Raw genomic sequence first — 14,604 nt, forward strand, 5'->3', positions numbered from 1 at the left:
GTGTCTCCGGAGAGTGGGCTTTGAAGTTTCAAAAGCCAGGCCCAGTATTTCTCTCTGCTTGTGGATCATGAAGTAGCTCTCAGCTACTTCTCCAGCCATGCCAAGCTTCCCACTATGATGCTAATAGACTAAGCTTCTGAAACTGGAAGCCATCCCCAGTTAAATGCTTTCTTTCGTACGAGTTGCCTTTCAGAGGAGGTGTCTCTTTGCATCAGTGACTAAGATGCCAGCCAAGCAATTAACTGAGTCCCCAGAAAGGACACTCTGCTTCATTGAGCTCCTGCAGGCTGTGTAACTGCTGTAGATTCTCAGCTTTGTGAGCTGTCACCATGTCGGGGAGGGCTTTGGTGATGCAGTTGTCTTTGAGTCATTTCTGCTCCTGTAGGTAACCCCTTACCCATACTTATGTGTCACTGTGGTAAAACTCATTGATTCACAAGGTCAGACTTTGGTCTGTCATCAGTTTCCCTATTTGGGGTTCACATCTCCCCAGGAATAGTAACAGCTTAAGTACAGAGCCATCTTCTGTCATACAGCATATTTGAGGCCAGCTTTGGTTACCAGAGACCCTGCTAAAAAAAAAAAAAAAAAAAAAAAAAAAAAAAAAAAAAAAAAAGGGACACCCAGGGGTACACAGAAAAAAAAAACCGGGCTCAAAAAAAAAGAGCCAGGGGGGTAATGCATGCCTGTAATCTGAGCACTCGGGAGGCAGAAGAAGGCAGATCTCTAAGTTCAAGGCCAGCCTGGTCTACAGCGTGAGGTCCAGGACAGCTAAAGATAAGCAGAGAAACCCTGTCTCAAAAAAAAAAAAAACAACCAAAAAACAGCCTTGTAATCCCAGCACTCGGGCCACTGAGCTAGGAGGGTCAACCTGTTACATGACGGAGGGTACGGGGTAGGGGGGGTAGTGTCAGGGAAGACCTAACAGACGACTGTTCTGTTCGTGTTTATGACAAATGCCCTTTGACCTTCCCCTGGATGGACTGTCAAAAGCCCTCTGGCTTGGTTAGTTTTATGTCAGCTTAACACAAGCTAGAGTCATTTGGGAAGAAGGGCTCTCAACTGAGAAAATGCCTCTATCAGATAGACTTGTAGGTAAATCTATATTTTCTCAATTACTAATTTATATGGGAGTGCCAAGAGCACTGTGTGTGGTGCCGCCCTTTGGCTGGTGGTCCTGGGTGATCAAGACAACTGAGCAAACAATGAGGAAACGCCAGCAAACAACACTCCTCCATAGCGTCTGCTTCAGCTCCTGCCTTGAGTTCCAGGCCTGCCTTTCCATGATGGTAGACAGTTACTTGGAAACAAAATGACATAAGCCCTTTGCCCCTCTCCCCAATTTGCTTTTGGACAGTATTTTAGCTCCTTTCTTTCTTTCTTTCTTTCTTTCTTTCTTTCTTTCTTTCTTTCTTCCTCCTCCTCCTCCTCCTCCTCCTCCTCCTCCTCCTCCTCCTCCTCCTTCTCCTTTTTTGATTTTTTGAGACAGGGTTTCTCTGTGTAGTCCTGGCTGTCCTGGAACTCACTCTGTAGACCAGGCTGGCCTCGAACTCAGAAATCCACTTGCCTCTGCCTCCCAAGTGCTGGGATTAAAAGCGTGCGCTACCACCACCCGGTGTATTTTAGCTTATTAACAGAAATCCTAACTGAGCAGCCCAATTCAGAGAAGTATGAAATCCCCCCTGGACATCATTCTTGGGGACAACCTGTCAGGTGTCAGTGTCAGAGCACAGAGCATGGGCAGTGAGCAGTAATGGAGACGACCGAGGCTGCCAGACCTGCCCTAAACACAGCCATGCTCATGGGGACCCACGGATGCTGGGCAGCCAGAGGTTTGTGAGGTTCCTGGCCACGTGGGAAGGATCCATCTTTGTGAGATTAAGCAAACAAAGAAATGAGTTGATTCAGGCACATAGCACCCGCGGGTGCTCCTGCTGTCGCTCAGATTCCCGTGGGAACTCTGGCCATGTAGGAAGAGGTAGCTGAGGAACGGACAGAGTTGGAGCAGGCAGCAGACGGGGCTCGGGATAAGAAGAAGCGTGACGTGTGCATCCCAGGAACACGGATGTGATGGCTGGAGTTCCAGCTTCATTTTGGATAGACCGTGAAGACAAGGGCTGCCCAGGGACTCGTCAAGGAACTTTGGAAATCATCCGATTCAAGAGACAGGGTCTTGCTATGTAGCCCAGGCTGGATGCAAACTCTGGATGCGTCAGCCTGCACTCCTGAGTGCTGTGATTACAGGTGTGTGCCATAATGCCTTATGTCTATTGCCCCCTTCCCAGGCATCCGGAGGCCCCCAGCCCAGGGTAACATCTCTGACCCTGTCTGGTCTCCGCTGCTGTGACACCTGCCTCTTTGGCCCTGAGCTCTTGCCTGGACCAGCACTAAAGCATACAGCAGATTCACCCCCGACACCACCTGCTCTATGGGTGCTATCGCTCTGATTTCACAGTACTCGGGATGATCAGATTCCTTTATTATGAAATAGTGCCGCGTCTCAATTCTGCTTAGTTAGCAGCTAGGGTGCTGCCCGACACGATGATGGGCCTAACTGTGTGTCTCGGAGGCAAAGCTGACAGCTGTTTTTAGCTGTTTGATTTAAATTGCATCCACCCGATGCCAGGAAGGACTCCAGGGCCATGGAACCCAAGGTCCACATAGCTGTTGGCTCTGCCTCCTGTGGGACATTCTCTTCCCTGTGTGCCGAGAGCTTCCTTTGTAAATTCCATGAGCCTGTGTTGCTGTAGGTGACAAAGAAATGCCACAGAGGGAACACAAAGGGACAGGCGGAAAACAAAGGATTGTCCTGCTCCTCCAGCCTGGCTTTCCAATCAACTTCTACTCTGAGGTTACAACTAGATCTTCATGAATATTTATAAAAAAAAATCATAAACACAAAACCACACTAAAGCAGGTCTCTCCTTTCGTTCTCCTGTACTACGGTGTGAGTCTGAAATGTCTCCTGCAGGCTCCTGTTTTTACTGCTCTGTCCCCAGCTGGCTGAGTACTTTGACGGCTGTGGAGATTTTAGAAGGCTGGGCCTGGCTAGCATAAGTGGGTTACTAGGGGAAGGTCTTTGGAAGTTTTAAACATCCCCCTCCACTTCAGACACCTCACATCTGGTTTTTGCTTTCTGGTCTGAGAGCAGTGAGGGACTGGGATATGGTTCAGTGATAGAGCCCCTGCCTAGAATCCCCCAGTGAGGGGCTGGGGGCGTGGCTCAGTGGTAGAGCCCCTGCCTAGAATCCCCCAGTGAGGGGCTGGGGGTGTGTCTCAGTGGTAGAGCCCCTGCCTAGAATCCCCCAGTGAGGGGCTGGGGGCGTGGCTCAGTGGTAGAGCCCTGCCTAGAATCCCCCAGTGAGGGGCTGGGGGTGTGGCTCAGTGGTAGAGCCCCTGCCTAGAATCCCCCCCGGTGAGGGGCTGGGGGCGTGGCTAGAATTCAAATGACCCTAGAACCCGTCTCTATTACTAGAAAAAGAAAGGAAGAAAGGGAGGGACAGAGGGAGAAAGGTGAAGGAGTGGAAGAGAAGGCGACATGTTCTTCTTGCCCTTGTTTTTTTACATATGTGGTTTTGGGGAGTTTTCTTTAATGTGTGTAAGTGTTTTGTCTGCATACAGGTGTATACAGCGTGTATGTTCTGTGTTCATGTAGGTCAGAAGAAGCCATCCAATCTCCTGAAACTGGAGTTACAGACAGTGTGAGCCACCATGCCATGTGGGTGCTGGGAACTGAACTCAGGTCCTCTTCAAGAACAGCCAGTGCTCTTAACCGCTGAGCCTGAGCCGTCTCTCCAGCTTTGTGGAGGCCTTGGGAAGACCGTCTAACTTGAAGCTAAGTAAATAGGTCAAAGAAAAGGACATAGAGAAAACAAGGGGTGGGAGAAAAGAGGAGGAAGAGGAGGAAGAAGAGGAGGAGGAGGGGGAGGAGGAACTAGAGGAGATGTTGCTGAGCTTGTAGCTCTTCTGAGAGCAGCTGCAGGGACCCCTTACCAAGAGCGAGCCTCCCTGTCTGTCATCTGTAGCCCAGCTGGCCTTAACCTGCAGAGCAGCTAGAAATCAGGCAGATGGCCACTCCTGGCTCTCACCTTCTAGGAAGGTGCCTGAGGCTTGAGGGAAGGACCAGGGGCCCTGACCCTGATGCTTCATGTCTTCAGCCTCACTGGATTGTCCTGGATGTTCGGTGCTGTTAGGATTCCCATGCTCGCTTGCAAAAGGAAAGGAAAGTTCATAAAATCTGATCTGACCCGAAGTTCCCAGTGCAGAGACTTGGACGGCAGCCCACAGTGGCCTGACTGTGCACGAAACACAAGACAGAAGCAAGCTAGGGAAAGCCAATCTGTCTCAACTTCAAGGCCAAAGGAAATTTGGGGTGGACAACAGGGGGGAGACACAAGGAAGTTAGACAAGGGAGTACTCAAAGGAAACAGGGAGTCTCATTCTGACAATGAAATTGACCTTCTAGACATTACTCGGAAGAAACCGATTAGAAGACAGAAAAGGATCTGACAAGGGTGGGGGAGGAGGGTGGGAAGGCAGGTGGGAGGATAGGAGGAGGGCGGTGTCTAAGGGTTTGGGGGCAGGGAGACAGGAAGTAGGGTCAGAAAAATCTGTTGAAATCGGAATAGATCAGATCTCCAGGGAGAGGACAGAGCCTCGCCCCCCCCCCCCCCCGCTTCGGGTTTGAGAAGAAATACTGCTCAATTACTGACCTGCCTCTTTCTCTCTGGTCATGTGACCCACGCTAATCTAACAGCTTCCCATCAACCAAGTTCCTTATGATTTTTTGACTCCCCCTCCTTTTTCTGTGTGAAATTGGCTGCAACAATTGCTAAAACTCCTCTTGCACCAGGAAACCCCAAGAAACCTTCTAGCAGAAGCCAGGCAAGGCAAGCCAGCTTAGTGTGTGCACGCAGGGGCAAGATGTTGGGGCTTGGATTTGAGGAGCAGCTGTGGGGTGAGGAGGAGGCTGGAGGATGTCTGTCAGAACGGAAGAGTAACGATCAGACCCAGAGACTGGGACCCGTGGGTGAGGAAGGAACAGGAGTATGCATTCCTGACCAAGCAAGGGTTCCTCACCAAGTAGAAACGGAGTCACCTCCTGTAGAGGAGGAGGCCTGTATACAGTCGGAACACCGAGCTTAAGCTGTGCTTTCTGGGCTTCCATAAACGTGTGTCTAAAATTTGGAGGGGGAGGGCAGCCAGTAGAGCAAGGAACTGGCTTAGGTTCCCTCCTTAGCTACCCTAGCTCCCCCTTTTTGGTAGGACCCACAGACCCGGATCAGAGGAGAAGCAGGTAGAAGAAACCCTTGAACTTACCCAAGGAGGTAAGCTGATGGATTGGGAGGGTGGGGAGGTGGGAGGGGATGGAGAAGTGGGAGGGGGTGCGAAGGTGGGCACCTGAAGCTGAGGAGAGCCAGGGTTGGCAGGGCTTGTTTGCCTTCTGGAAGTTACCTTTTTCTCCCAAGACACACCTCACCTTCCTGATCTTTCCCAGCTTCTATGGCTGCCTTCCTCGCTCTCTCCCACCGGGCTTTGGCTCCCAGCCACGGCCAGCAGCAAGAAAGGGAACCGATCGCAGCTACTTCCTAATATCTGTGAGGCTACAGAGGAAAGGGGCCCTGGGAAGGAGAGGGGGAATTCCCGTGGGAAGTCGAGCTGGTCTCCCCCAGAGACACAGGATGGCAAATGTAATAACTGCAGCTTAATATCCCGCCCAAGGCTAAGTCAATAATTGCTCTGGGCAGTTCTGGCAGGTGGCTTGAGCAAGCGGTGGTGAAGAGCAGACAGCTTTAGTCTGGGGACGGGAGAGAACCAGAGAGGATGTGAACAGTCTGAACCCTGCGGAAAGAGGGTCTGCTGGCTGCGCGCTCTGCAGGTGTGGAGCTCCTGACCCTCCACCTTTCCACGATCTTCCAGAATGACCCCAGACTGGCACAGCTCCTTGATCCTCACGGCCTACATCCTCATCTTTCTTACTGGGCTCCCTGCCAACCTGCTGGCCCTACGGGCCTTCGTGGGCCGGGTTCGCCAGCCCCAACCTGCTCCTGTACACATCCTCCTGCTTAATCTGACACTGGCGGACTTGCTCCTGTTGCTGCTGCTGCCCTTTCGGATCGTGGAAGCAGCATCCAACTTCCGCTGGTACCTACCAAAGATCGTGTGCGCGCTCACGGGCTTCGGCTTCTACAGCAGCATCTATTGCAGCACGTGGCTGCTGGCGGGCATCAGCATCGAACGCTACCTGGGAGTGGCCTTCCCGGTGCAGTACAAGCTATCCCGCCGGCCTCTGTACGGAGTGATTGCTGCTCTGGTGGCCTGGATCATGTCCTTCGGCCACTGCACCATTGTCATCATTGTTCAGTACCTGAACTCAACGGAGCATGTGGGCGCTGAGAACCAGGTAACCTGCTATGAGAACTTCACCCAAGAGCAGTTGGATGTGGTGCTGCCTGTGCGGCTGGAGCTGTGCCTGGTCCTCTTTTTCGTCCCCATGGTTGTCACCATCTTCTGCTACTGGCGCTTCGTGTGGATCATGCTCACGCAACCCCATGTTGGGGCTCAGAGGCGACGCCGGGCGGTGGGCCTGGCTGTGGTGACGCTTCTTAATTTCCTGCTGTGCTTTGGACCTTACAACATGTCCCACCTGGTGGGGTTCTACTTGCGGCAGAGCCCCTCGTGGCGGGTGGAGGCTGTGGTGTTCAGCTCCCTCAATGCCAGTCTGGATCCGCTACTCTTCTATTTCTCCTCCTCCGTGGTGCGCAGGGCTTTTGGGAAAGGTTTGCTACTGCTCCGCAATCCGGGCTCCTCTGTGCTGGGCAGGGGAGCCAAAGAGACAGTGGAGGGCACCAAGATGGACAGGGGTGGGAGTCAAGCAGAAGGGGTACAGAGCTCCGACTTTGTCACGGAGTGAGTAGAGACCCCCCCGGATCTTCCCGAGCATCTGGGTCACCCAGAAGTTGGGCTGGTTAGCAGAGCTCCCGAGATTTGGTAAAAGAAAAAAGATTTAAAACAAAGAGAGAAAGACACCCCCACCCACCCATCTGCCACCACCCTCTCAGCTCAGCAGAACCGCTTGACTGAATTTTCCTGTCCTGAGAAGCATAGCTCCAGGATATAAGAAGAAATGGCTACACCTCTACATCCCTTTCACCCCTGGGAAAATACACTGTGTTTTCACAGAGGGGTCAGCGGCTCAGAAGCAAGGTGATTATTAATAGGAGTGCAGGTTATAAAAGTAATTTCTTTTTTTCTTCAAGCTTGGAAACACCGCCTAGAGACAGTGGTCTGGCTGGTGGTGCTAAAAAGAAGCCAATGGGCAAAGACTGGGGGGAGATGGTGGCAAGAAGAGGAAAGCTCCAAGCCACAGGCTTGCCGGGGGACAGGGCTCCCATCTCTGGTGAGCTTGGCCTTTCTATGTCTGATTGAGCTGCCCTCTGTACATGTGCTCCGCTGATTTTCGTATTTCGGTCTCGTCTCCTCCGTTACACTGGGATCTGGGTTACATGTTTATCCTCGGTGTCACTGCACCGGGACTAGGATGTGTCTTGGTACCCATCTGTCTGTCATTGACAATGAATGACCTGCCTGGAAGGATTTTTTTTAAAATCTGGTTTGACAGGTTAAAAATAAAGATTATGAAAGTCTGAAGCAAATGTTCATGGGTTTCGGCACATGCTTTCAAATGACAACATCGTGAGGGACAAGGGGGTGAGGGTACTGATGGGGCCCTGTTAGATATGGGTGAGCCCCACCAGGGGCTGCTGATCCATCAGGCAGCTTTGAACCTGTTCCTTCCTGCCCAGGCCTCAGTTCTCTCATATCAATCAAATCTAATGACCTGATCTTGATTCTCAGAACCCACAATAAGTAGGCTGTGGTGGTGTGTACCTATAATCCCAGCACTCTGGGGACAATGGGAGGTAGAGGTGGACCGAGCTGGGCCTGGGCTACAAACATAGCAGAGATGTGATCTACCTGCTCTTTACAAAGTGGGGGGAAAAACAGACTCCAAAGTTGTCTTCTGACCTCCACACACATGCTCGATGGCACACGCACACACACATATGCATACACACAGACACAAACACACAGGCACGCACGCACGCACGCACGTGCGCACACCCACACAATTAGTAAACTAAACTAAACTTATTTAGTTTTGAGGCCAGGTCTTACTGTGTAGCCTTGGCTAGTCATGAGCTCATTATAAAGACCAGGTTGACCTTGGATTTACAGAAACTCACCTGTCTCTACCTCTTGAGGGCTGGGGTTAAATCACGTCTGGTTAAAATAAAATAACTTCAAAGCTAACTATAGGCTGATGTGGCAGGAGAGAAACGTGGGCAGTGTTCTAGCTTACGGTGAGTCTGATGCGCCGTTGTGGCCTGCAGAAGAGCTCATCTGGGATCTGTCGGGATGGCTCGGTGGGCAAAGACATTTGTTGCCAAAGCCAATGACCTGAGTCGTATCCCCAGAACCCACACAGTGGAGAAAACTGACTTCCGCAGGTTGTTTTCTGATCTTCTCATGTGTACCGTGGAATGTGTGTACACAGTCAAGTGCACATGTAAACATACAATACCAATCAGCATAAAATAATTTTAAACCTCATTTGGTTTAGGCAGCATTAAAAGAAAGAACGAAAGTTAGGTTGGCAACAGCATAGCACCGCCCACTTAGGTCTGATCTGTAGCCTGCTTGGAACTGAGGGACAATTGTAAGCGCCATAACTCAGGGATTCAAGTGCTGTAAAATCAAATAGGACGCTGAGGGCCCCGGGAGTGTTAAAAACACTGCCTGCACAGACCGGAGTTTGGATCCCTAGAACTCACATTAAAAGGTCAGCTGTGTGGTCCACAGCTGTAATCCCAACACTCCGTGCTGAGTTTGCAGTCAGAGACAGGAAGATCCCCTGGAAGCGCATGAGCAAGCAGCTAGCCTGCAGATAGGACAGGAGACAACTTGCCTGGACAACGTGGAAGATGAGAACACACTCATGCTGCCACTCGCACCGTGGCACACCCGCCTCCCAAGGTCTCCAGGACAAATGGAGGCACAATCCTGCCAGCGTTCACGCTGGGGAACCAACGAGTTTATTGGGCTCCCTTACAGAACATAGGTGGAGGCTTAATTACAAGGGTGTGGGTGCTGCTCCCCCCCCCAACAAACAGGCTGTCCCTGAAAAGCCTTTATCCAGCTTACCTACAGTCACACGGATGGAGACTCTCTCCTCACCGCCCCTCAACACTCCACTATATAGCCTGGCCTCTTTCTAAGGCCTCACTCAATTAAAGCAGGGTTGCATACAACCAGTGGTAGAGAGAGGCTGGGTACTCAGGCCAGGGTCCTCCATGAAGGGTATGGACAGTCAAGAAGGCCAGCTGGAACCACCTTTTCGCAAGGGTGAGCAGCTCAACTCCATAAGGTGGTGGCTGCTTGCCACAGAGGTTTGGGCCCTGCAATACCCAGATCTCCACACACAGAGCAAGTGTATAAAACATCAGCTGAGATAAAAGTCAACAGCACCGGGAACTCAGTTATCACTGAGTTCCATATTATCATATGGATGGCGTTAACTGCTAGGTGCTGTGACAGAGAAGGGCTGGAGAGGGTTCCGATAAAGGTCAGTAGGTCAGGAGATCAAATCTTAGGCCTTACCCTACAATGCCTGCTCTTTGCACCCAAGTGGGCCAGCTGTTTGGCCACGTGGCTGGGACATAATAAGACCTGTTTTATGGAAGTCGCTGTTCAGTGTGGCCCCACAGGGTAGAGCAAAGAGCACAACGAGAAGTCATGTTTCCAGCAGCTGGGGATGTTCAAACACATTAACTTCCCCAGGAAGACGGTCACTCCCAATTTCCATGAATGTTGGAGGAAGAGACAGCAAACACACACACACACACACACACACACACACACACACACACAGAGAGAGAGAGAGAGAGAGAGACAGACACTGAGTAAGTGGACCCCCGATAGGCACTGAGCCAGCTAATTGCTGGCCCTCCAGCCCTGCCATCCCTGGGTCCTTAGCGACCACATCCTCATTTTGCTAACTGTGAGCTATTTTCCTGTTGCTAGGACAAGACATAAGAAAGGAAGCCCTTGGAAGCTGGCTCGGTGGTGAGAGTCCTTGTCCTGCAAGCATGAAGACTTGAGTTTGAATCCCTAGCAGATGCATAAAATGCCAGGCGTGGCTAAGTGTGCTTGAAGGACAGAGACAAACAGATCCTGAGAGCTCATTAGCCAGGAAGCCTAAGCAAAATGGTGGGTTTCTGGTTCAATGAAAGTCTCTGTCTCAAGGCAATAAGATGGACAGAGGAGGACACCCAAAGTCTTTCTCTGGCCTCTCCGAATATACACACCACCCTCAGGTGCATACGCTACACACACATACACACACACACATACACAGCACACACAGCACACACATACACACATATATATAATACACACATAAACACAAATAGCACACACACACACAACACATACACTGCACACACATCCACACCATACACACACTGCAGCACATACTCACACAGCACACACACATACATACACAGACATGCCATCAAGTGCATACACCACACATACAGCACACACAGCACACACATACACACACATACACAATACACACATAAACACAAATAGCACACACATACATACACACACACACTCAGAGAAGGGTTTATTTTGGCTGGTGGTTTGAGGGGAAACAGTCCATCATAGTGGGGACACAAGGCAGAAGGAACATGAAGTGGCTGGTCACATGATAGCAATAGTCTGGAAGCTTGAATTATGGAGCTTAACTAGTTTTCTCCTCTTTATTCGGCTCAGGATCCCCCAACCCATGGAATGGTGTGCCCCCTCAGCCTTACACACACACACTCACAATGAGTCTTCTGGAAACACAAAGTTAACAATGAAATTTGACCATCAATTGCACTAATCGTGCACAAAATGGAGTCACTTCAGTCTCAGTGTGGCCCAAGGAAAATCAAAGAAGTCAAGTCTGAGATAGTAGGGAGGAGCAGTAGACACTTGCTCACAAGGAATTAGCTCACAATGAATTCACGATCACTCCTGGTGTTGTCAGCCCAAGGTCACTGGAAAATAGGGACATTTTTGTGCAACAAGTGTGGATCGATTACCTCAGAAATACCTGGTGACTTAAGCAGTCATGGTGGCCTGTACCTGTAACCCCAGGACTTGAGAGGAAGCCAGGGCAGGGACTTGGCTTCACGGGTCAAATGCTTGCTAGGCAAGCATGAGCACCTGGGTTTAGATCCCCGGAGTCCACATACAGCACCAGGAGGATGCCCTCTTCTGGCTTCTGTAGGCACTGCATGCACTGGTGCACAGACATACATGGTGCATACACATGCAGACGGAACACACACACACAATAAAAGTAAATAATGTTTTAAATTCAAAATAAAACTAATGTGGAGATCCATTGAGAAGGACAGCCAGTGTTGACCTCTAGCCCACACATGCACTCACACGAATGAGGGTGCTCCCCCTGCACAGGGATATGCACATACCACACACATTTAAAAAAGAAAAAAAAAAGAGCAAAAGGGGAGTCAGAGAGAGACACAGAGACAGGCAAAGAGAGAGAGACCAGCAGAGACTCACAGAGATAGAGACAGACAGAAAGACACAGAGAGAGAGAATGAGAAAGAAATACAGAGACAGAGACACAGAGAGAGACAAGAAAGACAGACAGAGAGAGAGAGAGAGAGAATATGCATTTACTATACTAAACATCTTAGAGAGGCACAACACTGAGCCTTGGCTGTCCCCCACATTACTCATGGAGCATGGGGCTCTCTGGGAGCTGTGGCCAACTGCCACAAGGAAGAATCACACAGCATACATAGCCTAAGAAAAGTCGAAATTTATAATTAATGTCAAGTTTCTACTGAATGTATTGCTTTCACACCAATTTTGTAAAGTCTAAAAATATTGACTTGGGTCATCTCAGATCTGGGGCCCTCTTAGAAGCTAGACACTTTGCTGAGGGGATGGAGATCCTGAAGACACAACAAACAAGGTTCCTGCACAACCCGGAGGCTTCTGTGGTCAGGGAAGAAAGTAGTTTAAAATCAGTTTAGTTGAGCGGTGGTGGCACACACCTTTAATCACAGCACTTGGGAGGCAGAGGCTGGCGGATTTCTGAGTTTGAGGCTAGCCTGGTCTACAGAGTGAGTTCCAGGACAGCCAGGGCTACACAGAGAAACCCTGTCAAAACAAAAAAACAAAAAAAAAAAAATTAAAGCTGGAGAGATGATAGTTCGATGTCTAAGAAAATATACTTGCAGTAGAGTGAGTTCAGTGCCCAGCACCCATGTCTGGTGGGCACGGTTACCTGAAACTCCAGCTCCAGGGGATCTGATGCCCTCTTCTGGCCTCCTTGAGCACCTGCATACATGTGCATATACCTGCACACAGACACACAGACACACAGACACATAATTAGTTAAAAGTAAAATAAAATCTTAAGAAGAGAAAAAAAAAAAGACTCAAGAACCAAAAAAGGGTTAACAAGTAAGTCTTCGTATTGGGGCTGTGGAGGGGAGGGGAGGTTAGAGGGGAGGGAAGGTCCCAGTTAGCAGCTATTGTCAGTTTCTGGGTCCTTCCTATAAAACACCTCTCCTCTGGGCCAGTTTTTGCCAAAATTAGGATACTGAGCATGATTTTTGTCAAGGGATGCTGATGAGCAACTCGACGGGAAACTTCCTCATTCCCTATCAACAGGCAGCAGAGGGTCTGGCGGAAGGTTTTCAACACAATACGCATTAGTTCAGCCTTGCAGCCTGCGCCTCCTCGGAGAGCATCCGGGTGGCTGTAGAATTCTGGGGCTCTGTCTGTATCCCCTTCCCTGCAGCAGGCTGACAGATGGGTAAACAGAAATATTAGTGCCTGGTTAATGAATAACACAGACAGCAGCTGGCAGCAGGAAACAGAAGTGGAGGGACCTGGAGGCAGGCCTGCAGGAGCGGGGGGTTGGGGTGGGGGTGAGGCGGGGGAGGAACTACCAGCAAGCCCAGGCTTCCCCTTTCAGATGCCACCATACCCCAAGCTCAAAAACCTCTGACCACAGCGGAGTCTGTGTACACAAAATGTGGGCATTTTGGTCCATTTCTGTGGTTGAAGACAGTTGGGGGATGGTACAGGACCAGAAGAAAGCACACTCTAATATTTTATCTCCACTGGCTTTGGCCTCCCTGCCTCTTAGCCCTGGGCCTCTGAACGTTTTCCCTCCTTGGCCTTGCTTGTTACCTCCTGGGGTTAAAAAAGACTTTTGCCCTGTTTTCTTTTCCTTCTAGTTATTTTCCTATAGTTACAGGAAGTGAGGCCATTTCTCATCTACAAATTGCATATCCAACCAGGAAATTGGGGCAAAGATCGCAGAGCCACCAGTAGCCTTCATCCAGTTACCCACTTGGCAATGGGTGGTGTGTCTGCTGAGACAGAAGACTTGATGGGGGGTGAGACACTGTTCTGGACCCTGTCAGCTGTGGTCTTGCAGCTTACCCAAGGAGGGGCTATCCTCAGGACCAGGGTTAACCCAGGCTCCCTTTCTCCATGATCCACTACCCCCTGCCATCTGTCATCCTGTGTGGTGACCAGCCTCAAGGAAACAGGAAAGTAAATACACAGGTCACAGACTTAGCTGTGTTCACTGAACGTATGTGCAGCTGTGTGCCGTTTCTATGGTGTCACAACAGACGCAGGCCCACCTGAACATCCACGGTTATGGGCGTTCAGTCATCCACAAGTTCTGGCCAGGGTTAGTATGTGTCAGCTCTGATCTCCATGTTAGCGACCCTACAGTGGATAAGAAACCTGCCTGGGATCCTTTTCACGGGTGGCTTGCACTCTGACAAACAGAGCAGTAAATACCTTACGTCAGCGGGCATGGGCATTAAGAAATGTGCTGGCTTTATTATAATTCTTAACGTCTTCTTAATATCTATAAGTCTTAACTTTTATTATCTGATTTGATCTCTTAACTCGCGGGTGGTGATCATGACTTCGCTCTCTTTTTCTTGTGGAGTGGCCATATAGCGCATGCATGGTCCTCCCAGCCTGCATCTTCCCGATGTCATAACTATGTCAGAATGACATCCTGTGGTCACATTATCCTGCCTGTATTAGGTCAACTCAGAAGGAAACGCTATGATCCACTACAGCTCCTTTTTCTGCCTTACACATTTTTCCACTTTGTCTTTCTCCCTCCACCCCCAGAATAAACAATTCCCTAGGGTTTGTTTGTTTGTTTTGTTTTTAAAGATTTATTTATTTTATGTATGTGAGTACATGTCACTTTCTTCAAACACACCAGAAGAGGGCATCAGATCCCATCACAGATGGTTGTGAGCCACCATGTGGTTGCTGGGAATTGAACTCAGGACCTCTGGAAGAGCAGTCAGTGCTTTTAACCACTGAGCCATCTCTTCGGCACCAATTCCTTGCTTGTTTGTTTTATTTATTTGCGTCATTACAGATTTTCCGCTAATTTCAATCTCTAACTCTTTGCCATTGTGGCCTTAACTCCTGGACTTAGGGATATCACCAAGGTAGAGGTTTTGTATT

At 49.9% G+C, this 14,604-nt stretch overlaps 1 protein-coding gene across 8 annotated transcripts; it reads left to right on the plus strand.

The window, feature by feature from the left end:
* The first annotated feature begins 4,786 nt into the window (after positions 1-4,786).
* Ffar2 (free fatty acid receptor 2) lies at positions 4,787-7,659 on the plus strand. Of its 8 annotated transcripts, none has more exons than XM_028787629.1 (4): positions 4,793-5,029; positions 5,266-5,327; positions 5,498-5,597; positions 5,748-7,659. In XM_028787629.1, exon 4 carries the CDS (start codon positions 5,921-5,923, stop codon positions 6,911-6,913), a length of 993 nt encoding a protein of 330 aa, XP_028643462.1. In that variant the 5' UTR covers positions 4,793-5,029; positions 5,266-5,327; positions 5,498-5,597; positions 5,748-5,920; the 3' UTR covers positions 6,914-7,659. The 8 variants fall into 8 exon arrangements, with proteins under 8 accessions (XP_028643465.1, XP_028643466.1, XP_028643462.1 ...); XM_028787630.1 differs by having other exon boundaries at positions 4,793-4,957; XM_028787632.1 differs by having other exon boundaries at positions 4,787-5,327; positions 5,920-7,659.
* The last annotated feature ends 6,945 nt before the right edge of the window (positions 7,660-14,604 follow it).

The sequence above is a fragment of the Grammomys surdaster genome, unplaced genomic scaffold (genome assembly GCF_004785775.1).
Source record: "Grammomys surdaster isolate TR1022 unplaced genomic scaffold, NIH_TR_1.0 125671, whole genome shotgun sequence".
Lineage (NCBI taxonomy): Eukaryota > Metazoa > Chordata > Mammalia > Rodentia > Muridae > Grammomys > Grammomys surdaster.